The 22,250-nt window shown below is 43.4% G+C and overlaps 1 protein-coding gene and 1 pseudogene across 2 annotated transcripts in view; both read left to right on the top strand.

Annotated features, from left to right (window-relative positions):
- Positions 1-22,250, top strand: part of TJP2 (tight junction protein 2) — a 119,006-nt gene that overhangs the window by 24,767 nt on the left and 71,989 nt on the right. The window contains exon 1 of one of the 2 annotated variants that reach the window (XM_010587536.3): positions 3,127-3,210. The exons of the other annotated variant lie outside the window; for it this stretch is intronic. Within the exon in view, the coding sequence (XP_010585838.1) occupies positions 3,151-3,210 (60 nt within the window). The 5' untranslated portion in view covers positions 3,127-3,150. Of the gene's footprint in view, positions 1-3,126; positions 3,211-22,250 lie in introns of those variants that run through there. 2 annotated transcript variants of the gene reach the window in all.
- On the top strand, positions 12,363-13,565 carry LOC111749818 (ferritin heavy chain-like; annotated as a pseudogene).

Here is a 22,250-nt window from a genome sequence, read left to right as displayed (position 1 = left end):
TTCTCCAAAGAGTTGTCTTGATTTATAAAGGCACCAACAATGCAAGGGTATCCATTTAGTCATTTTTGTCAACAGCCATTTGAGTGCTTGCTATGTGTCAGGCAGTGTGCCAGAAGCATGGTATTTCTAGTATAAAAGTATTTCAGTGTTCAGAGCAGCGTAGACCAGTAGTAGTTCCTGCGGTGACGGCCGTGTCCTCTATCTACGCTGTCCAATATGGTAGCCACTAGGTGCATGTGGCTATTGAGCGCTTGAGATGTGGTTAGTGTGACTGAGGAACTGATATTTTTTTTTTGATGGGCATTTTTCAGTTTTTGGTTATTACAAGATAGCTATGAGTATTTGTGCATTAGTCTTTATATGAACGTATGCTTTCAGTTCTTTTTTTTTTGTTTGTTTTTGCACTTCAGATGAAGGTTTATAGAGTAAATTAATTTCTTATTGTACAATACACATATCGTTTTGTGGTATTGGTTGCCAACCCCTGACATGTCTACACTCTCCCCTTCTGGACCTTGGTTTTCTCATTACCAGCTTTCCTGTTACCTCCTGCCTTCTCGTCCTTGCCCCTGGGCTGGTGTGCCCCTTGAGTCTCGTTTTGTTCAATGGGCCTGTCTAATCTTTGGCTGAAGGATGAATCTCAGGAGTCACTTCATTACTGAGCTAAAAGGGTGTTCGGGGGCCATACTCTCAGGGTTTCTCTAGTCTCGTCAGACCAGTAAGTCTGGTTGTGTGTGTTAGAATTTTGTTCTCAATTTTTCTCCAGCTCTGTCCGGGACCCTTTATTGTGATCCCTGTCAGAGAAGTTGGTGGTGGTAGCTGGGCACCATCTAGTTGTACTGGACTCAGTCTGGTAGAGGTTGGTAGTTGTGGTCCATTAGCCCTTTGGACTAATCTTCCCCTTGTGTCTTTGGTTGTCTTCATTCTCCCTTGATCTCCATGGGGTGGGACCAGTGGAGTATCTTAGATGGCCGCTCACAAGCTTTTAAAAGCTAAGACGCCACTCACCAAAGTAAGATGTAGAGCATTTTCTTGATAAACTGTGGAACTGAATTTTTAATTTTCCTTCATTTTGATTATTTTAAGTTTAAATGTAAATGCCCACATGCGACAGGTGGTTATATTGGTCAATGCAGCTCTAGAGCAAAAGGGAATCATTCAGCTGATGGAATCACTACATTCTGAATTCCTTTCTGCCTTTTAAATGCTAGTGGTATAAGGTTATCTCACTAAGGTGTGTGACCAGTTCACAAAGACTATCATTCTTATTACTAGTCAGTACTACCTAATTTGGGAAACAGATTTTTAAAAATAGGCGCATAGATCAGGAGAGGAACACCTCACAGCAGGTATACATCCAAAATGTCTAAGTCTGAAGACTTAAAGTGGGGAATGTTCCTTATAGTGCTTTTTATTCAGCTACTCCAAAGGAGGTCAGAAGCGTAACACTTTCAGAGCGGCATTTGCTGGACTTGTTTTTCCACATTATCTGCCAAACTCGTTTTGATGAAGCAGGAAGTGAAGCAACTTTACAGGGAGTGAGCCCAGCATCTGTATCTTTTCAGCAGGGTGAATCAGACCTTTTACCTGTATGTGTGAGCCTAGACCGAGTTTTGCTATTCAACCTAAGGGGAGTGCAGGGTGGAATGCATTTTTCTTTTACAACATGGTTTCCTTAGATTTCAAACATAAAGTTGTATTTTTAATCAGCGTACCTGTTTTAAGGAGCCCTGGTGGTGCAATGGTTAAAGAGATTGACTGCTAACCGAAAGGTCAGTAGTTCGAAACCACTAGAGATGGGGAGTTGGGGGAAGATGTGGCAGTCTGCTTCTGTACAGATTGACAATCTTGGAAACCCTATGGGGTCACCATGAGTCGGAATCGACTTGATGGCGGTGGGTTTGGTTTGGTATCTGTTTTGATTCTCCAAATATAAAAAAACCATTTGGAATCCTACAGGTCGCTATAAGGAAATGACTCTCTGGAAGGCGCAGTTACACGCTCCTGAACTACTAATCTAAAGGTTGGCGGTTCAAACCCACCCAGGGGCACCTCAGAAGACAGGCCTAGAGAACTGCTTCTGAAAGGTCACATCCTTGAAAACCCTAAGAAGCAGTTCTACTCTACACACATGGGGCTGCCAAGAGTTATAATCAACTCAGTGGCAACTAGCAACAACAAAAACAGAATAAGAAAACTTTTATTTACCTTGCACGGCTTTTGTTACATAGAGGACTCTAAGACAAATAATATTGAGTTGAACTAGAGGAATCCTATCGGATAAGCCTTTTTGACTTCCTGGTGGCCTGTTAAAAAGCTGATGGATGATAGGAATTTCAATCTCTTTACAGGAGTTGTTGGAAAAGTGCCCAAGAGATACACTTGGAGTATATTTTGCAGAAAAGCCATGTTTTCCTATTTAACATGTACACTTTATACCCTCGGAACTCGGGTAAGCAGTTGTTGAGCTGAGAAAATGAGGGGTACAATGCTGGCCGGGCAGGCCTCTGTAGGCATCAGAACAGAAAACTTTGGGCTTGTTTTTCGGTTCTTCTTTCCCGAAAGGAACTGAAGTGCTGCCTGTGAGAGATTCTAAAAACCTCTCCAAAAAGTCTCCCTACAGGATACCCACGCGACTTCAAAGGAAAAAGCCCGCGGAACAGCAGGCCAGCCCCCGACTCAGTCCTGAGCTAAACATTTGCAGCGCTTCCCGGAGCTGGACCTGCTCCCCCAGTGCGCGCCGCGGAGCGAACCATCCGGCCGGCCTGGGGGAGGGTTGCGGGCGTGGGGGCGGCCGGACGGTCGAGCCTTGGGGTCCCTCTGCCGCCGTCGGCTCTTCACATCCCTGCTGGGAGTCACGCGTGACGCGGCCCGCCGCGGGGGCCTGGAGGCGCGGCTCCAGGAACGACCCCCCCCGGCCCACGCGGGGGTGGTAGCGGCCCGTTTGAGAGTTTCCCGGGCCGGCCGGGCGGGCGGGCGCTGCGCTTGGGTAGGGGCGGGCCGACGCCGCCGCCGGAGGAGGGACAAAGGGGTGGGTCCCGGCGGGTCGGCACCCTAGCTGCCCCGGGCTGTAGGTCGGAGGACTGTCCCACCGCGCGGACTGGGAGCGGGGACCGGGACCGGCTAGCCCCCACGGGACGCGCGTCCGAGATGCCGGTGCGAAGAGACCGGGTGTTTCCACCCCGGCGGGAGCTGTCAGGCTGGCCCCCGGTAAGTGCCTGCTCCGGGCTGGGAGGAGGGTCCTGAGAAGGAGAGCGCGAGGTGGCCTCCGTTCGTAGGCTTTCCTGAAGTTGGTCTCTGATGCGCTGAAGTAACTAGGATTCCCCCACCCTGGGAGATTTCACCAGACAGGGGAGATGGCTGGTGGCCTCCTGGGCTCCCGGACTCTTTTCTCGCGCTCTGTAGTCCCGAGTAGGGGAAGCTGTCTTGAACCCAGGGCCCTGGATCTCTGCTACCTTGGAGGCACTTCTTTGTGCCTATTGTGAACCCATGTGAAACTGTTCACTACAGATTAGTGAGTAAACACAATTAAACCAGTGTGTACCTTGCTTAGTGGTTAATCCGCCCCTGTGCTCTGCAAAATAAGTAAACGTTATTTTCAGTAGGGAATGAAGATGTGGTTTTGGAAGGAGCCACGAAAAGGGAGTGATGAATGCATTGTACCCTGGTTATTATTTTACCTGTCACCAGTTTGGCTTATTTTATGTCTTCATGTGTCAAGTTTCCGTTTTTGCACAGTAGTTTATTTTAAGTTATAAATAATCAGGGGTTTCAACTACAAGGTTTTAACATTCTTGAAATGTGGACGAACTTGGGAGTGAATACTCCAGGGCTTAGTAATGGAATATAGCCTCCCACCTCTATTTTAGCTTCACTTCTTATTCTTAGGGAGAGCTTCTTCTCTGGCAGCTGTCTGGCCTCAGTAATGATTGTGGTTACCCGAAGTTCCCAGCAGAGAGTCATCCCATCATAGAAACTGCCCTGCAATTGCATACCGTCTCCCTCAGCTCAGGAATCCCAACAGAGATGGGAAGAGGCCTCTTTCTTCAGATCTTTAGGTGGCCTGTGCTCGACTGAGCTGACAGTCACTTTGGGAGAATGGGTCTGCTTTTGTCGGTATTAATCCTGGAAGACAGTTGGTTAGGAAACTTCTATTAGGTACACCTGGGAAAGATTGTTCTTTTAAGTGAAAATGAGTAGTAGTTACTGTGTTTGTGGAATCCCTGGGTGGTGCAGTGGTTGATGTGCTCAACTGCTAACTGAAAGGTTGGAGGTTCTTATCTACCCAGAGGCACCTTGGAAGAAAGGCCTGGTGATCTACTTCCAAAAAAATCAGCCATTAAAAACCCAGTTCTACTGTGACACACACGAGGTTGCCATGAGTTGAAATCAACTTGATGGCAGTTGGTTTTTATTTGCATTTGTAGCAAAAAGTGCCATTACTCTCCAAGAGGATGAGATTTGACTATTGAGTAAATTTTTATGAACAGCTACTGCTTCAGTGAATACAAAGATGGGTAAGAAAGCTTCCACCACATGACCTTGTTGGGGAAACATACACATAATGGAGATATGAGGTGGAATCTGGGGAGTGCAATTTAGAAATGTGTACATGTAGCTAGCTGCCTTCTCTGGTGGGAAGGAAGTGCTTTACCGAGAAACAATGTCTTTTCAGATATTTCTTGAGGTTTCTCAGAGCTGCTTGCAGAGATTGATGAAGGGGAATTTTTTTCCCCCCAGAAATGATGCTGCATAGGGATTAATGACACAACTTTTTCAATATCATCCCACCAATGTGTGCCTGTCAGTGTGAGGGACACAGAGGTGAAACAAGACTCAGTTTTTGCCTTCAAGAGTCCTGAAGATTTTAGACTCTTTTGTTGTGAGGGAAAGACAGCAAATGGTGGGATTGTCCTATACCACTTCCTTCAGGGAATCCTGCCTGCTGGGAGAAAAGGGTATTTGAACAGATACTTCACAATGTAAGCCACCATTGAAAATGGGGCTGATAACACGACCACCTCATGAGGGCTGAGTAAGATGACATAGAGTGCTTGGCATGTAGTGTGTGCTAAGTAAATGGTAGCACTAGTAAGTAGTATATTCCAGAATAGGTGCTGAAAATGCTAAGTGCCAGGACCGGGATTATTAAAGGGAAGTGGGTTCTGGAAGTACAGGTAGGAGGTGCCGGGTAAGTGTCAAGGAGGAAATAAAGAGAGACAGAGTTGATCCATACTCTCTTGAAAGGTCTTGAATGCCAGCCAGTAAGAGAACTTGAATTTGAGGGGGAAAAAAATCACAGAAACCCCTGATGTTTATTAGGCGTGACTTCCCCTACAAAGAAGTGAACCATTTTCCCAGTGAACATTCTGCCCCACCCCTGTCCCCTCAGTAAATATTACTGTTTTTGAGGCACTCATAGGCTTAAGACCAATGAATTTTTACATCACCCCAGGGAACTCCATTTGCAACGATTTCTGCCTTATTTGTTTAACTTTTGGTCCAGTTCTTTGTACATTGACAAAAGGTCACAGCCAACCATTTATCTTCTCCAGAATCCATTGAATTACTAAGGCTAAGTGTGAGAACTTTTTTGGATTGGCACAAATGGTTAAACACTTGGCTAACTGAAGATTGGCAGTCCCAATCCACCCAGAGGTGCCTTGGAAGAAAGGCCTGGTGATCTGCTCCTGAAAGGTCACAGCCATTGAACACCCTATGCGGGAGTTCTACTCTGAAACACATGAGGTCACCATGGGTCAGAATCAATGGCAAGTGATTTCTTTTTTAATGTAAGGAAAATGACAGACCCTACTGTATCCATTGATTTGGCCAGGTTTTCTTTCCTTAAGAAGTAATACCATTGAAGGTTTTATTTTTAGGAGACAGGTACGTTTTGAAACTGTGGGGCCACTTTAGTCCTAGGTACAATAGTACGTCTGTACCTTAAAAAGTCACGCAGATTTGGTCAGGGAGTGTCTGAGGTGTGGAGGTGGCTGGGGTGGAGTGAAGAGTTAGGAAAGGTTAGTAATCACTGCTGAAACTCTCAACATACTTACTTCATCCAAGAATATGAGCTGTCAGTGAATTCCTTACCTAATCCCTAGAACAAATCCCATTAAGGAGCTGTGGCTACAGATGAATTTTATCTAGGTTATGAGCTGACTCCCAGTAAAATGTCTCATTGATTAGATGGCAGGCAGTCAGCAGGGGTGTGAACATTGCTGGCTGGAATGGCCTTAGACAAGCCAGTCCTGGTGTTGAGAAGCATTTTCTAGCGAAGATGATTTGAAGTGTGATAATGTATGAGGGTGTGACTGCCTCAGGTACCGGTGGGAGGAAGTAGAATGGTTACCTCAGGTGTCTTACTGAGCTGTGAGCTGGTCACTTGATCCTAAATCTAAAGGTCAGAGTCAGAAACTTGGACTCAGCTTTAACACCCATTTAGTGGGCTAAATGCACCAATGCTTCTGTGAACTTTTTTAAGGTTAAAGAAATCTTCCCTAAAACTATTTAGAACCTACTTTTTTTTTTCACCCCCACAGGAATTTTTGTAATGATCCTTTTTAGCAGAAGCCCATACAGCTAGGAAATTTATGAGGGTCTGAGCTGCAATCACCATAAAAAAAATTAAGGCCGTATAGTAGCAATAAGGAGCCCTGCAGGCACAATGCTTAAGTGCTTGGCTGCTAACTGAAAGATTGGCAGTTTGAGCCCAGCCAGTGGCTCTGAGAGAAAGACCTGTAAAGATTAAAAAATCAAACCAAACTTGTTGCCATTGAGTCGATTCCAAATCACAGCAACCCTATAGGACAGAGTAGAACTGTCCCATGGGGTCTCCTATGAGCAACTGGTGGATTTGAACTGCCGACCTTTTGGTTAGTAGCCGAGCTCTTAACCACTGTGCCACCAGGGCTCCCCTGTAGAGATTATAGCTTAGAAAACCCTTTGAGGCAGCTCTACTCTGTCACATGGCGTCAGTATGAGTCAAAATTGACTGGACAGCACCTAACAACAACAATAGTAGCAATAGAAAAAGTTTTCAGGCACTCAGTCCCAATTTCCAGTATTACAATAGCTAGTTCCAATTTTGAATGTTACCTGGGAAAGTAATCGATTAAGCTTGCACCCTGCCTGCATTATTGCATAAGAGGCAGAGTTCTAAGTTGGAAAGTGTCTGCTCCCACTTTTTCAGCTTGATTAGGAAATTTGCTTCTGGGAACTTAGCCCTTGAAGGCTAGAATCCAGGAATGCCTGCAGGGGCTGGGGCAGTGGCTCCAATTGGTGACTGTTTTCATTCCATTTTTCTAAGGGACAAAACAAACAAAAAAAACTGTTGCCTTCAAGTTGATACTGACTCATAGTGACCCTGTAGGGCAGAGTAGAACTGCCCCATAGGGTTTCCAAGGAGTGGCTGGTGGATTCAAACTGCCTGCCTTTTGGTTAGCAGTGGAATGCTTAACCACTGCGCCACTAAGGCTCCTTGCAGAGGCACGAGTCCCATAGCCTAAGGGACTCGTGCCTCCTCAAGGAGTCTTAGTGGCGCAGTGGTTAAAGCGCTCGACGGCCAACCGAAAGATCAGTGGTTTGAACTCACCAGGCACTCCGCGGAAGAGAGATGTGACAGTTTGCTCCCGTAAAGATTACAGCCTTGGAAGCCCTATGGGGCAGTTGTGCGCTGTCTTGTAGTGTCACTGCAAGTCAGAATTGCCTTGATGGGAGCGGGTTTTGGAGTGCCTCCGTGGAATCCCTGGGTGGTGCAAACAGTTAACACGTTTGGGTGCTAACCGAAAGGTTGGAGGTTCGAGTTCACCCAAAGGCACCTTGGAAGAAAGTCCGGTAATCTACTTCTGAAAAATCAGCCACTGAAAACCCTATGGAGCATAGTTCTATTCTGACACACGTGTGGTTGCCTTGAGTCGGAATCTGCTTGACTGTAATTGGTCTGTCTGTGTCTTCATGATCAGCCTCAACTGTGGGCTCAGAAGGGAGATTAAAAATACTTAATAAGTTAGTTAAGTGTGTTTGTCTGCCTTTTTTGCTGTCCCGAAACAGTGTTTTCTAAAGTGTGGTACACAGAGTGACTTACAGGTGGCACAGAAAGGGAGATCTTTTATTTTTTTTTAAATTACTGTGTGTGAATATTGTGCAATAGGAATAGAAAACATGAAGTCAGCACACTAAACCCATTGCTTCATGGACGTTATTGCTTAGAATGAGATGAAAGTAAGTAAGTAAAAATGGTGAGCCTGTTTTAAGAAAGAATAGTAAGCGAATTATCTGACGAGTGGTATGAGGATAAGGTAAAAATCGTAAAGGTGTCCCTTGGAAGCTCAGATTTGGGAAATACTCTTTTAAAATATGAGTGTGGTGTTTAGTTAGGAAAGGCCAGGTCTGTCTCTGCCACACCTTCTGGAAAGTCGTACACAGAATGACGCAGAAGAGCCAGGAAAGTGAATTTTGATGACTTTATATCTTACCCATATGGATCTTGCTGTTGTCCACGCAGCTATTAGTACTGTGGAAAGTATGTCTGCCAAGCTCTTGAATGTCTGGCCCAATTCTCGTTCCTTTCTCTGCTACCCTCACTCAAACCATTCTGCAATTTTTAAGGTCCGTTGATGTGACATTTGCAATCTGATGGAGTGAAAAGGGAAGGCATATTTTGGCACTACTGGGGGATAGCACTTTGTTATCAAGCGACTCTCGCTCGTCATCCACTGCTGAAGAATGTAGAGCTGAAGAGCCTCACATGTGAATGCATTCAACCTTTTAAACCCTTTTAAACGGAGTGCCAGTTGGAGAAATTATTTTTTTAATGTAACTTATATTGGCCTATAAAATGAGCTTTAACAAGGATGCTGTTGGAACTGGAAGTCTTAAGGTAGAAAAAAGGTAAACCTCCCTTGACCTAGAACGATAAGCAGTCAAGATGCATGTTTGGTCGGTGAATAAAAAAGCGAATAAGAAACACTTCGTTTCAGTCACCCACATCCCTAACTGCGCCTACCAATTGTGCACACTGATTATGAGAAATCGCCAGCCTTCAATAGTAACTTACACTTAAATAATTTTAAATTAATTTAGATGTTTGTTTAGTACTTCTGCAGATAGGTCAATTCTTTAACCTTCAAAATATAATGCAGATTTCCTTAACCATTTAAATGCCATTGTACATTGTAGACGAAAGTAAGATACATTTTGTAATAATGGTTTATTTTAACTTTTAGACTAATATTTAGCTTAATTAGAACATTCATGGATTGTGGCTTCTATTTATATTTTCCTCCCCCAACACATTATGTAAGGAGACCTGGTAGTGCAGTGGTTAAAGTGCTTGGCTGTTCCCCAAAAGGTTGGTGGTTTGAACCCATCAGTTGCTCCGTGGGAGAAAGATGTGGCAGTCTGCTTTTGTAAAGGTTACAGCCTTAGAAACCCTATGGGGTCACTCTGAGTCAGAATCGACTCGATGGTAGCGGGTTGGAGCGAGTAACACATTATGTATTCGGGCAGTGGTGGTTCGATTCCTGGCCAGTGCACCTCAAGTACAGCCACCACCTGTCTGTCCGTGGAGGCCTACGTGTTGCTGTGATGAAGAGGTTTCAGTGGAGCTTCCAGTCTAAGAGTAAGAAGAAAATCCTGGTGATATACTTCTAAAAATCAGCAAATGAAAATCCTGTGGATTACAGTGGTCCTGTTCCATTGTACCCAGGGTCAGCATGAGTCAGGGGCCAACTCGATAGTACCGTACGGGTGTGTGGGGTGGCAGCATCGGTAGGGGGGAAGGTAAAAGCGTATTCATGATAGAGTCTCAGTGAATAAAATAGCTGCTTGTGCTCCAAGAAGCTGGGCTGATCAAAAAATTTCAAATTATAATATTAATCATGGCAAAGATCCTTGAATACAAATGTTTACTGAATTTTTCCTTTGTGTATATGTAAACACAGGCTTTAGAGTTAATAAGGTAATTATTATTTCTATTGTGTAACAATTATTTCTATGACTCTAATCAACCATATAGAATATATACATCACGGTCACAGGGAAAGATGGCATTATCTTTTGAAACTTTAATTATACTATGCCTCATCTTATGGACCCCCTGTATTATCTTTTTCATCTTATGGACCCCCTGTATTATCTTTTTCATCTTATGGACCCCCCCCCCCCGTATTATCTTGTAACTAGGTACATGAATTATTGACACGTCTCAGGTGTTTGGAGGGAATGTATATAGTACCTTGTGGGGGAGAATTATTGGGATATTCTTGCTGGTAGGTAACAGTTACTAGGCTATAATTAATGGGTAATTATTAAAATCCAGTTATGTCTTTGCCATTGTATTAAGGAACACCTTCCATAGATAAGAAGAATACTTGGAGATACTCTAGGTTTTGTTGCCTGAGTTGAAGATGAGTAGCTCAACCCCTGGCCTAAGGGTTGGCCATTCAAACCCCCAGTGGTGCAGCAGAAGAAAGGCCTGGCTATCTGCTTCCATAAGATTACAGCCAAGAAAACCCTATGGAGCAGTTCTACTCTGTAACATGTGGGGTCGCCATGAGTCGCGGGCTTGGGTCTTGGTTTAGCCATCAGTAGGGATTGATAAACTCTTCTGGAACATGTTGATTCTGGGATCTTTGTTCGTGGAAGGCAGAAATAATGTTCCAGATGTAGCTGTTTGTTTCCATTTGTTGAGAATGTGTATTATGAGTGTTAAACGAAGCGTCCTGAGTTCGAGGTTGTGATGCTTCTTTTATTCCTTCCTTAGCAGAGCCCGTCAGAGACCCACAATCTGGGGATAGGGAATAACGTGCACTGAGAAACTCAGTGCATGGAAGATGTTTCCTAGATGTATTTGGCAAAGCAAAATGAGATTATTTGAGGGAACTAACTAGCAAAACCAAACATTGCTCTTTCTGAAAAGCGCTTGAATCCTTTGGAAGTAACTTCCTGGTGAGCTCATTATTAGTGGCTGGGTTTCTCCCTTACACTTCTTCACACAGGGCTGAGGTAATTGCTGTCTTTTCTGTGACTGGTTAGATTTGTACACATGCCACTATTTATTTTAGTCCTTATCATATCCACTACACAGTAGTCACTTCCCGTCAGCCTGGAGCCCCTCCCTGGTCTGAGTCATCTCAGTAACCCCCCCACTAAAGCTAACTGCATTGAACTGGCTTGATTTGAGGAAGGCTTGTTGCTTTAACCAGTAAGAATTGAAGAAATGGTTGAGAATTTAGAATAGTGGGTTCCTGACATTTATATATGGAGTGGGTGGTAGTTTGTCAGTAAGGGGAAAAAAAAATTGCAGAATTGCAGACCATTTCTGGAGTGGCCTAGAAGCGGCACCAGCTATATGCTAATTAGCTGGGTGACTTTAGTTAAGTTGCAGAACCCTCGAGTTCTCAAACGTTTATCTGTGAAATGAGTAGTTCTGTATGATAGTCTCCTAGGACATTTGTGGTGCTTTAAGATTCTGAGGTTCTGAGTGTTGGGTGTAAATAATTTCTATTCTTGTATCTTAAAGTGTTTCTGTATTCCTTAAACTACTCTTGGGCGTGTTTAAAATGAGATTCTTTCGCTAAATAGCAGATAGAATAAAGATATCGCCCATGAGTAATGAACTCCTTTAAAAAAAAATCATCTATATGAGACCAAATAGTCAAAAATTACTCTAGAGCAAAGATGAGAAGTTAAGGGGGCAGGGAAACCAGAATACAGGTATTCCCCGGCTTATCACGGGGGTTCCATTTCAGCGGCTCTGTCGTAAGTCAGTTCTAATGTAAGTTGAATACTTCATTTTTTTTTTTTTTAGTTTTCATTATTATTGCCTTTTGTTATCAGTGTCTTTATAAATCGGATCTTTATTTGCCTTCGGGGGCTGGAAACATTACATATAAACTTACAGATATGATGACGCCAGCAGGTTATGCACTGCAGCATTGTATGTAGTACATATTACTAAAGATAAGATGTACAGGAAAAGAAAAAACTGGCCGTCAGTGCGGCTCATTGTCATTCTCGTACATCATAAATTGGAGATCACCTGTACTGGCAATGGTACAACCAGAATGGAATGAATGAGAATGCAGACACATTATGAAAAATGTAACCATATCACCAAATACTTTGTATAAAAATTGTTAAACGGGAACCTAATTTGCTGTGTAAACTTTCATCTTTAAACACAATAAAATATTATTTTTATTTTTTTAAAGAGAGATCCGGTGGATTCTCTCTGCAAGGCATTTTTCTAGAAGACAAACTGAGTACCCAAGTACAAACTGGCTGGTTTGCTCGTGAAGAAAGATCTATTATTCAGTTGCGTCTTAAATGTACCAGCACCATGTGTGCTGGATTCTCTTCCTTGTTTTGTGGCCCAGGCCAACAACCGAAACCGTCTTGCAGAGTTCCTTGAGTGAGAATGGTCTTTCCTTCCTTTCCACCCTTCCCAGTGAAAGCTGCATACTGGAAACCTCCAGCACCCCCTGCTCCACGTGCTTCTCTCCCACAAGCCATGTTGCCTGTAGCATGAGTGTGTAAGGGAAGGCAGGCTGGCAACTGGGAGCTCTTTCTGTTTTGTTCTTCACAAATGTGCTGAAGATGAGCCTACTGGTTATGTCGCAAAACCGCCTTGTTCACTGCTGATAGAAAATCACCTGCTGTCAGATGTTGTTCACAGAGTCGCTGCGGTCTCTTGCTTCAACAGTGCTTGAATGGAGCCCAGAGCTCATCAGCCTTTCCCTAACCAGTGGCTCCCAGCCAGCTTTGCACCACCTCCTCATAACAGCGCCCTCGGACACCCCAAGGTCCCCACTGCTGCTCCAGCACCGGGCAACCGCCGCTGCCTCTCCTCAACCGCGGCCATGACGACCATGTCCCCTTCTCAGGTGCACCAGAACTACAGTCAGGGCTGGGAGGCCGCCATACCTGCCAGATCAGCTTGGAGCTCTACACCTCCTACGTCTTCCTGTCCATGTCTTACTGCTTCGACCACGATGATGTGGCTCTGAAGAATTTTGCCAAGTATTTTCCTCACTAATCTCATGAGGAGAGGAAACATGCTGAGAAACTGATGAAGCTGCAGAACCAAGGAGGTGGCTGAATCTTCCTTCAGGATATCAAGAAACCAGACCGTGATGATTGGGAGAGCGTGCTGAATGCAATGGAGTGTGCGTTACACTTGGAAAAAAGTAACTCAGTCACTACTGGAACTGCGCAAACTGGCCACTGACAAGAACGGCCCCCACTTGTGTGACTTCATTGAGATGCATTACCTAAATAAGCAGGTGAAATCCATCAAAGAATTGGGTGACTACGTAACCAACTTGCGCAAGACAGGAGCCCTGGAATCTGGCCTCGCAGAGTATCTCTTTGACAAGCACACCCTGGGAGAGAGTGATGGAGACAGCTAAGCTTTAGCCCGGCTGCCCCATAGCCACAGGGGTGACTTCCATGGTCACCAGGACAGCACATGCATGTTGGGTTTACCTTTACCTTTTCTATAAATTGTACCAAAACATCCACTTAAGTTCTTTCGTTTGTGCCATTCCTTCAAATAGAGTAATTTGGCACCCCCCCCCCCAAAAAAATTACTTGCTGTGATCCGAGTTTTTCCAGCATGACTTCAGGCCGAGCGCTTTGCCTACCTTGGGCTTGATCTGTTTAGTGTCTGAGTGAGTTTTAAGAGGGGAGAGAGATTTGTGGCATCTTAGACACCCATTGAAATTTTCCAGAGATGGAACTGGAAACATTCGTGTTTTTCCTTCTGCTGTTACGGTTAGAGTCTAAAAACAGGCAAGTGGTGACACATTGAGACGAAGAGGCTCTGAGTTCAGTTCGCATGTCAGTGGCAGCCTTTCTAGCAGAGCCTAAACGTGAATTTTAATCGAAGGTCTGAAAGAGAAATATTTAGTCTACTTATGCGACGTAAGTGCACATTTTGGCGGATGACTCTAGGGAGTGGATGGATCAGGAAGGAGCAGGAAGGTAGACTCAATCTACCAAAGAACTAGGGTTAAAAAATTTTGTTTGAAACATAATTTTCCCACAGAGATAGTGGTATCCAGTGTCTGTCCTCCAGAGCCTATTTACTTATAACAAAGGTTTTTTGGTTATTACTCTTATGGTGTTTTATTGGAATATAGTTTATATACAGTAAAATATATAAATCTCAAGTGGCGAGCTTGACAAATCCCCCCCCCGCCACCTTTTTAAATCGTGGTAAAATAAACATGGAGTCTTTGGGTGATGCAAATGGTTAACATGCTTGACTGCTAACCTGTTCAAGTCTGCCCAGAGGCACCTTGGAGGAAAGGCCTGGAGATGATCTACTTCTGAGAAATCAGACATTGAAAACCACACGGAGCACAGTTCTACTCTGACACACACGTGGTCGCCATGAGACGGGGTTGACTTGATGGTAACTGGTAAAATACATATAACATGAATTTACCATTTTAAAGTGAACATTTCAGTGGCATTTAGTCCGTTCACAGTGTTGTGCAACCACCAGCACTGTCTAGTTCCAGAGTTGGATAAATTTTTATATCAATGCATTTGCCAGTGTAACTACCACCTAGATCAGGAAATAGAGCTTCCCACCACCCTAGGACGTTCTCTCATGCCTCTTTTCAACTATTACCATCCCATCCCCAAGGTAACTTCTCTCCTGCTTCTATTACCCTGGAATAGTTTTGCTTGACCTTGAACCTCATTTAACTGGAATCATACATTTTGTGTCTGGCTTCTTTTCACTCAACATAACTTCTGTGAGATTCATCCATGTTGTGTGATTCAGTAGGTTTTTTTTTTTTTTTTTTATTGCTGAGTCGTATTCCATTGTATGAATTTTGTGTATCTGTTCTCCTGTTAATAGATATTTGGGTTGTTTTCAGTTTGGGGCTGTTGTTAATAAAGCTGCTATGAAAAATTGCGTACACGTTGTTTTGTGGATATGTGCACCATGTGTCTTGTGTAAATTCCCAGGAGTAGGATTACTGGGTCATGGGTTAGGGATATGTTTAATTTTCATAGTTACCTTTGAAGTCAGATAGACCTGGGTTTGAGTTCTTTTGTCTGGCCACTTATTGCTTAAAAAGGTAGGCAATTTACTTTTCTCAGGTTCAGTTTTATCAGCCGTAGAATGGTATTATATGCTCTATCAGTCAGGGTTCAGCAAAGAAAACAGACATCCTTCTTGTTATTTCAAAGAGAAAGGTATTCAATACAGAGAATTAGTGCTTCCAGAATGACACAAAGGCTGGAGGAGTGACAGCCAAGGAACCAACACTAGCTTTACATTTGCTCCACAGAAAGTCTGAAAACTAACTGCCGTGCAAAGCCCAAACCCAAAACCAAACCCACTGCCATCGAGTTGATTCCAGCAGAGCCAGGACCTTCAGAAATTTCCAGCTTCTCAGCCTGTGCATCCCTGAGGCGGGTGAAAGGGCAGGGAACTTGGAGATAGTTGCAAAAGCCCACATCCGGGACATCAGTTTCTGCCTGCTACTGCTGCAGCAGGAAAGCGGAAACCAAGCAGCACCTGCTGTCCTTCATCCTTCCAGATCTTATACTCGTGTGCTTTGTTGGTGGAACCCTGTTGGCCAGGGAGCCTGGAGCTTCCAGCCTCTGGGAGTAAAGGAAGCTGGGCACCCACACACGACAAAGGCATAGATGCCACCTGGGATTGCTGTGAGGTGCTCAGTTAATGGTAGTGTTTATAATTTGTTATCATCATTATTACTAAGGGCTATGATGCTGCTGCAGTCATGACTGATTTCCATGAGGCACATTCAGAATCAGTTCTGTGACTTCAGCCACCTGTTTGTGTAGTATAAATGCTGCTGTAATACCTACCTGCTGTTTAAGACATTGCTTCTCTGGAGAAATATATTCAATTTTGAAAAGCCCGTCTTTACCTGAAAGCCCCAGCATTGTAGGATTATGGAAGGTGAAAGTTTCCCCTTCCAAATGAGGATAGTACTATTATACCCCTCCTGAACCAGGGGAATCTCTGTGTGGTGCAAATGGTTAATCAGCTCGGCAGCTAGTCAAAAGGTTGGGGGTTCAAGTCCACCTAGAGGCTCCTCTGAAGAAAGGCCTGGAGGCCTACTTCCAAAACTTCAACCATGGAAAACCTTGTGGGGCACAGTTCTACTCTGACACACATGGGGTTGCCATGAGTCGGAATTGACTCGACAGCAACTGGCGCTGGTTTCCCTGAATCAAGTGAGGGCCTGGGGTTTGGAGCAGAGAAGATGGGTGGGGCCTCCTGGCAGTAGAGTTCTTTCCTGGGACCTGTGAGTGCAGGACAGGACGGAAGGGTTGTAGGAAGGGACTTGACAGATGGGGAAGTTGCAACTAATACCACACAGTTTGGCTGTACAGATACATTAGTTACAATCTGAGCTCATTCAATGAAATGGAACAGTCAAGTCCAATTCAATGTTAATGTGTATGTTGAATGAAAGAAGCCAGACACAAAATGTATAACTTCATTTATATGAGGATGAGGTATATTGCGAGTAACAGGGCCCCAACTACAATAGTCAGATAGACCTGGGTTAAACAAAATAGAAGTTTATTTTTCTCTCACTGGAAAAGTTTAGAGATCAGCATTCCAGGGCTGATGTGGATGCTTCGTGAAGTTATAGGGTCTGTGGCTCCCCCAGGAGCTCATAGATTCAACATCCCTATGGAGTTGCCCTCATCCTCATAGGTCTAACAGGCTGCTGGAGCTCTAGTCATCACATCCGAGTTCCAGGCAGCAGCGTGGAGGAAAGGGTGCCCTAAGGAGGTGTTCTTGAAGTTCCAGACAGCACTTCCACATACACCCCTTGGTTAGCATTTTGTTACATGCACATACCTGGTTGTTTGGGAGACTGGGAAATATAGCCTCTTTCCAAGGTTTATTGCATCCCCAAATAAAATTGGAAGCCTGCTACTGAGGGAGACGGGGAGACTGGATATTAGGTGGTAAGTAGCAGTCAAAATTGGTTTTCCTTTAAGGTAGAACCAAGGTCAAGAAACCATGATGTGTAAGGATTGTTGGAAACTGTGTGTGAGTAGCTATGATAGCCTTGCATTTTATTTCAAGGGTGTGAATGGCTTTGGGAAGAGACTGGGTCAGGAACCAAAAAAACCCAGGAGTTTCAGGGGCTAAAGCATTCCTGCTAGATCACATGTAGGAAAAGTCTGCTTTGTTTGTTTGTTTGTTTAGGAATTTTCCTGCAAATTGGGAGTTTGCATCTTAAGTTAGTACCTTGAATATCTTGAAAGTTAGAAATACATCAAGGCTGTCTTCTGTTTACTGCTCCTCTTGTTGTTGTTAGGTGCTGTCAAGTCAGTTCCAACTCACAGCAACCTGAATGAAACGCTGCCATCCGCACAGTCGTTGCTCTGTTTGAGCCCGTCGTTGAAGCCACTATGTCAGTCTGTCTCCTTGAGGGTCTTCCTCTCTTTCACTGACCCTCTAGCAAGCATGATGTCCTTCTCCAGGGACTGGTTCCTCCTGATAACATGTCCAAAGTGCGTGAGACAAAGTCTCGCCATCCTCGCTTCTAAGGAGCATTCTGGCTGTACTTCTTCCAAGACTGCTCCTCTTATGTGACATATTGAACAGGTCAGATGTTATAGGCCTCTGTCTTCCTGTGTATTTAGTAAATATTCAAAAACCCTATCAACTTTGCCTACAAACACTTATAAGCAAAGTAAACTAATTAAAAATTTAAATTAAAAGTAAAATAGGTTGGAAGAGATGGCCTCCTTAATCCAGAGACTTTGCAATAAAATACCTACAAAGCAGGTGTTGAATCCCTGGACGAGGACTGTCTTAAGAAAAGCCTTTTCATCTCTCTGGATCTCAGTTTCTTCAGCTGCAAATGAGGGTGTTTGTCTATAAAATCTTGAGTGTCTTCCTACTCTGTGCTTCTGTGTACTTTTTAATATATGAGTAAACTTGAGAAATTAGAATTCTCAAGCCTACAAATTAGCGCAGAAGCTAAAAGGTGACTTTATTCTGAGAACGGCTGCTTTGATGTATAACTTTGTGAAACTTTAATAAGTGTTGTCTTTTTGGAGTCAGTCTGATTTGTTGCTTTTTAATGAACAAATAAAACTGGGTTATGGATGGGCTAAAGATGATGTCCCTTTCTCCCCCGTCTTTAATTTCCTTTATCTTTTGCCAAATTGAAAGGAAAGAGATTAGATTTTTATCCTATTTTGTGCCTCAGATCTCATGCTGACAGTAGGCTCTAGGCTCCCAAAACATTTGGCAGCGGTGTTTGTTCTACTTCTAGCTTATTTCATGAAATACGAACTGTAGTGTGTTGCTTTTTAAAACGTTGAAAAAATCTCGAATCAATTTTGGCAAAACTCTCCCTCTAATGATGTCATGGGAGCCCTGGTGGTGCAGTGGTTAAGAGCTTGGCTGCTAACCCAAAGGCTGGCAGTTCACATCCACCAGCCACTCCTTGGAAACCCCATGGGGCAGTTTGTCGGAATCGACTCAAGAGCAAAGGTTTGGTTTTTGGCTTGGAGTGATGTCACATGCAGAAAGAACAGAGTTTTTCTTACTTTAGAATGTCTGTGAATCTCCTCTTTCATACAAATAATTTTCCCCATAACGCTGACCTATTTTCCTAGGGACCTTACTGGAAACCCTGGTGGCGTAGTGGTTAAGTGCTATGGCTGCTAACCAAATGGTCAGCAGTTTGAATCCACCAGGCGCTCCTTGGAAACTCTATGGGTCAGTTCTACTCTGTCCTGTAGGGTCACTATGAGTCAGAATCGACTCCATGGCAATGGGTTTGGTTTTTTTTTTTTTTTTTTTAGGGACCTTACTGTTGTTGTTTTGAGGTAGTTAGCTAGAAACAGAGGAGCCAAGCAATCGATTAACATTTTAAGCTTATATCTCTAGTACTGCTCCTGAAGACTCCCTCCAGATAAATTTAAAGTGATAAGGACAGCAAATATTCTAAGTGCAAAGATAAATGTGACCAATGAACTGTTCAGCTACTGGTTAGCAGTTAGAGTGAGCTGGCTCTTTGCAAAGCTTGCTTAAATTTGTATGTGCTAGAAATATATTGACAGAATCCCCCATTTTATCTTTTTCTCCATCCAGACTTATCCAGCCAGTCAGGGGTAACAGTAGATGTTCTAACAGTTTACGGTGGCTGAGACAATAGACAAAGGGTTTCTCTGTTTGGGCAGTTGAAAATTAAGCCGAAGGGGAGCTTCTTAAGGGCACTGACCTAATTCACTCCTTCGGCAAAAATGTTTGGATGTAAATATATATTTCTAGTCCAGGTATCCACAAATATTTCTGTTAAGTGGAAAGAAAATTCTAGAGATCAAATGTTACAGATTAAAGGAAGGGGGAGTGTGGGGTTGCTTTGTGTATTTTTCCTAAAATACGGTCTTTGTTTTTGTTTCTTTGATAATATCCTTTAAAAACTTAAAAAAAAAAAAAAGATAAATTCAAGTTCTGCTTGAACTGATGGTCCACAAAGGTTAGGGAATGAAGAAAGGTGGCCAAATTGTATCTTCACTCTCCTCAGTCCCTGGTACCTCCCCACCTTTGGGAATTGGTTAGTCACCAGCCTTTTAAAGATAAAATTCTCTGTGGGCCTTTCCCCTGAAAAAATGTGGGGAAACAGAACTGGGTTAAAAATAAAATTAGTTCAGTCCCTGCCAATTTCTAAGTATCATGGTGGTAATTTACTTTGTCCGGAAAACATAAAGGAAAATATAAACATAAATAGAAATTTTTTTCCTGTTTATTATTACCATGAAGAGAACATTTGTAGTCAGTACGCACTGTCTCAAAGACTATCTCTTGCCTATGAATAGAACAGCAGAGAAGAGTACTTAGGTTAATGTGGGGGGAAAAATTCTCATATGTTTTTTTTAGTAGTAAGCTCCAAGTAACAACTGCGTTGTTGTTCTAAGTTGTCTTTGAGTATGATTGGATGATTAAATATAAATGTTGGCCTAATTGGCTCATATCCTGGCAATGAACTGTCCAAAAAAACTAGCTGAGGCATATCACTCGAGACAGTTACCAGACTTGATCTTTTGGCTTTATATTTGGGATAATGATTTATGCAGTGAAGTGTCATAGAAACTGGGATGCTGTCATTTCTGTCTGTCTCTTTTTCACCTGTTCCAACTTGGAGATGTTGGCTAGGAGAGTATAGTCTGCTACATGGATATGCCATTGTTTTTATGAGAAAGAAGCAACCTAACCTTTTTGATTGGAAAGAGCTTAATCAAAAGGGATGCTTGGAAAAATGCCCTCAAGGAGTCGTGCGTGTATCCTTTCATTGATAGTCTGAACTCCCAGGCTTGGAATCTGCCCCACTGTAGGACAGGAGATCAGTTTTAAGGCTAGGCAGAGTTGATTGTAAGCTCTTGAGAATATTCCTACATCTGGGTCTAGAATAATAGTTCCTCAGTAATTGAAGGGAGGTTGAAAGGAAGAGAAAGGAGGTAAGTCCCAAAGGGAGTCTCTGGGTTAATGGTTAATGCACTCGGCTGCTAATGGAAAAGTGGGCTGTTTGAGTCTACCCAGAGGCACCTCGGAAGAAAGGCCTGGCAATCTGCTTCCCCCAAAACCAACCATTGAAAACCCTATGGAGCACAGTTCTACTCTGACACATGTAGGGTGACCATGAGTTGAAGTTGACTCCACGGCAGCTGGTTTTGCAGTCCCGAAGGACTAGAATGTGGTGAGTGCAGATGTGTCTTCTCTCTCTTTCTTACTACATTCTCTACCCCCAGGAACCACTTTTCAGGTGGCTTGGCAACTGTTTGAACCTGCAGTTTTGCATTATTGGACCTACAAGTCTGAAATATGCAATAATGGAGCTCACAGAATAGCTCTGAGGCTGAGTCCTTGATTTCTACAAATATGAGTGTGCTGGGGGCAGGCTCACTCCAGCATTGCTTCCAAGTGTTCGTTGGAGCTCCCGATCTCTGTGTAAAACTCCTGATGATGAAGGAACCCACGAGACAAAGAAGGTGCAGTCAGTTTTACTCTGTGCTGTGAGACAGTTTTTGGTTAACGTCTCTCTAGGGAGGCTAAGGAGGGAAGCCATGTGACCCTTGGTACAAATCTCACTGAATTCTCCCAACCAACTCAGGGGTCAGTGTTAACCCCATTTTATAGGTGAGGAAACTGAGGCTCAGAAATAATTAAGTAACTTGCCTAGTGTCACACACCTTGTGTGACAGGGAGGAAATTTGAGCCAAGATTCTTGGGATTAAATGAAAACCTGTAGATTCTTTCAACTTCACCAGCCTCTGCTTTTCAGAATCAGACTGATAAAGAGATAGGGGAGAAGCTGAAGGTCATGTGTTGATTTTGGGAGTTGAAACATTATCCCTGGAAGTGTCCTGAAGTTTCCCCCCAGGGAATCACGAGTAACAATAATATATCAATGTCGTTAGATGTTTTCACTTATTAGTGACTTCTGTGTGCCCATCATTGTATGAGGTCCCAAAGACTCTAAAATGAATAAGACACAGCTTTATGAGGAAGTAGGTTATATATACAAATAGCTAAAAAAACCCACAATGTTATCATAGAAGTATTATGTCTTGTCAAGTGAGTGTATACTTCCGTTAAGTCCAGAGCAGCTTCTAGTTTGAAATGTTATCTCATCAACCAAAAAAAGTTGTTGATGTGAAGAAAAGCTTGTGGCTACAAAGTATATGAGTTGTGGAATCAGAAGGAACGTCAGAGAAGTGCACTGTTTGGTCACTTGCTTACTGGGGATCAGAATTCCATCACAAATTTCCTGTAGGTCAAAGTATATCTTTTAACACAACAAATACCTTTTGAGAGATTTAGGCTACCAGACACTCACACTTTAGTATGAAATAGACCAGGCAGCTTTCTTTGAATACCTAGCTGAGACTGTATTCATTGATACATTGAGAGTTTTGATTGGGGATAAAGATAGGGAATTTTGGAGCAAGAACATTTTGGCAATGGAGCAGACATTGTGAAGTGCCAGGTGTTGGTGTTAGGACAAAGTTGGGGTGAGGACATTGAAAACCAGAGAAACCACCCCAAGGGGTAGAAAGAGCTGGAAAGGCACCAAATATAAACTTCGTTTCTCTATGCTTTCACTCTGGAACCCTATTAAGTGTGCCATTATCTGTTTTTCCCTGCTTTACCCCATGGCTCTTCTCCTAAAACCAAAATAAAACCTGTTGCTGTTGAGTCTATTCTGACTCATAGTGAC

The sequence above is a fragment of the Loxodonta africana genome, chromosome 9, assembly GCF_030014295.1.
Source record: "Loxodonta africana isolate mLoxAfr1 chromosome 9, mLoxAfr1.hap2, whole genome shotgun sequence".
NCBI classification, from domain to species: Eukaryota; Metazoa; Chordata; class Mammalia; order Proboscidea; family Elephantidae; genus Loxodonta; species Loxodonta africana.
Note: the sequence above shows the minus strand (reverse complement) of the source record. Positions and strands in the feature narration are given on the sequence as shown.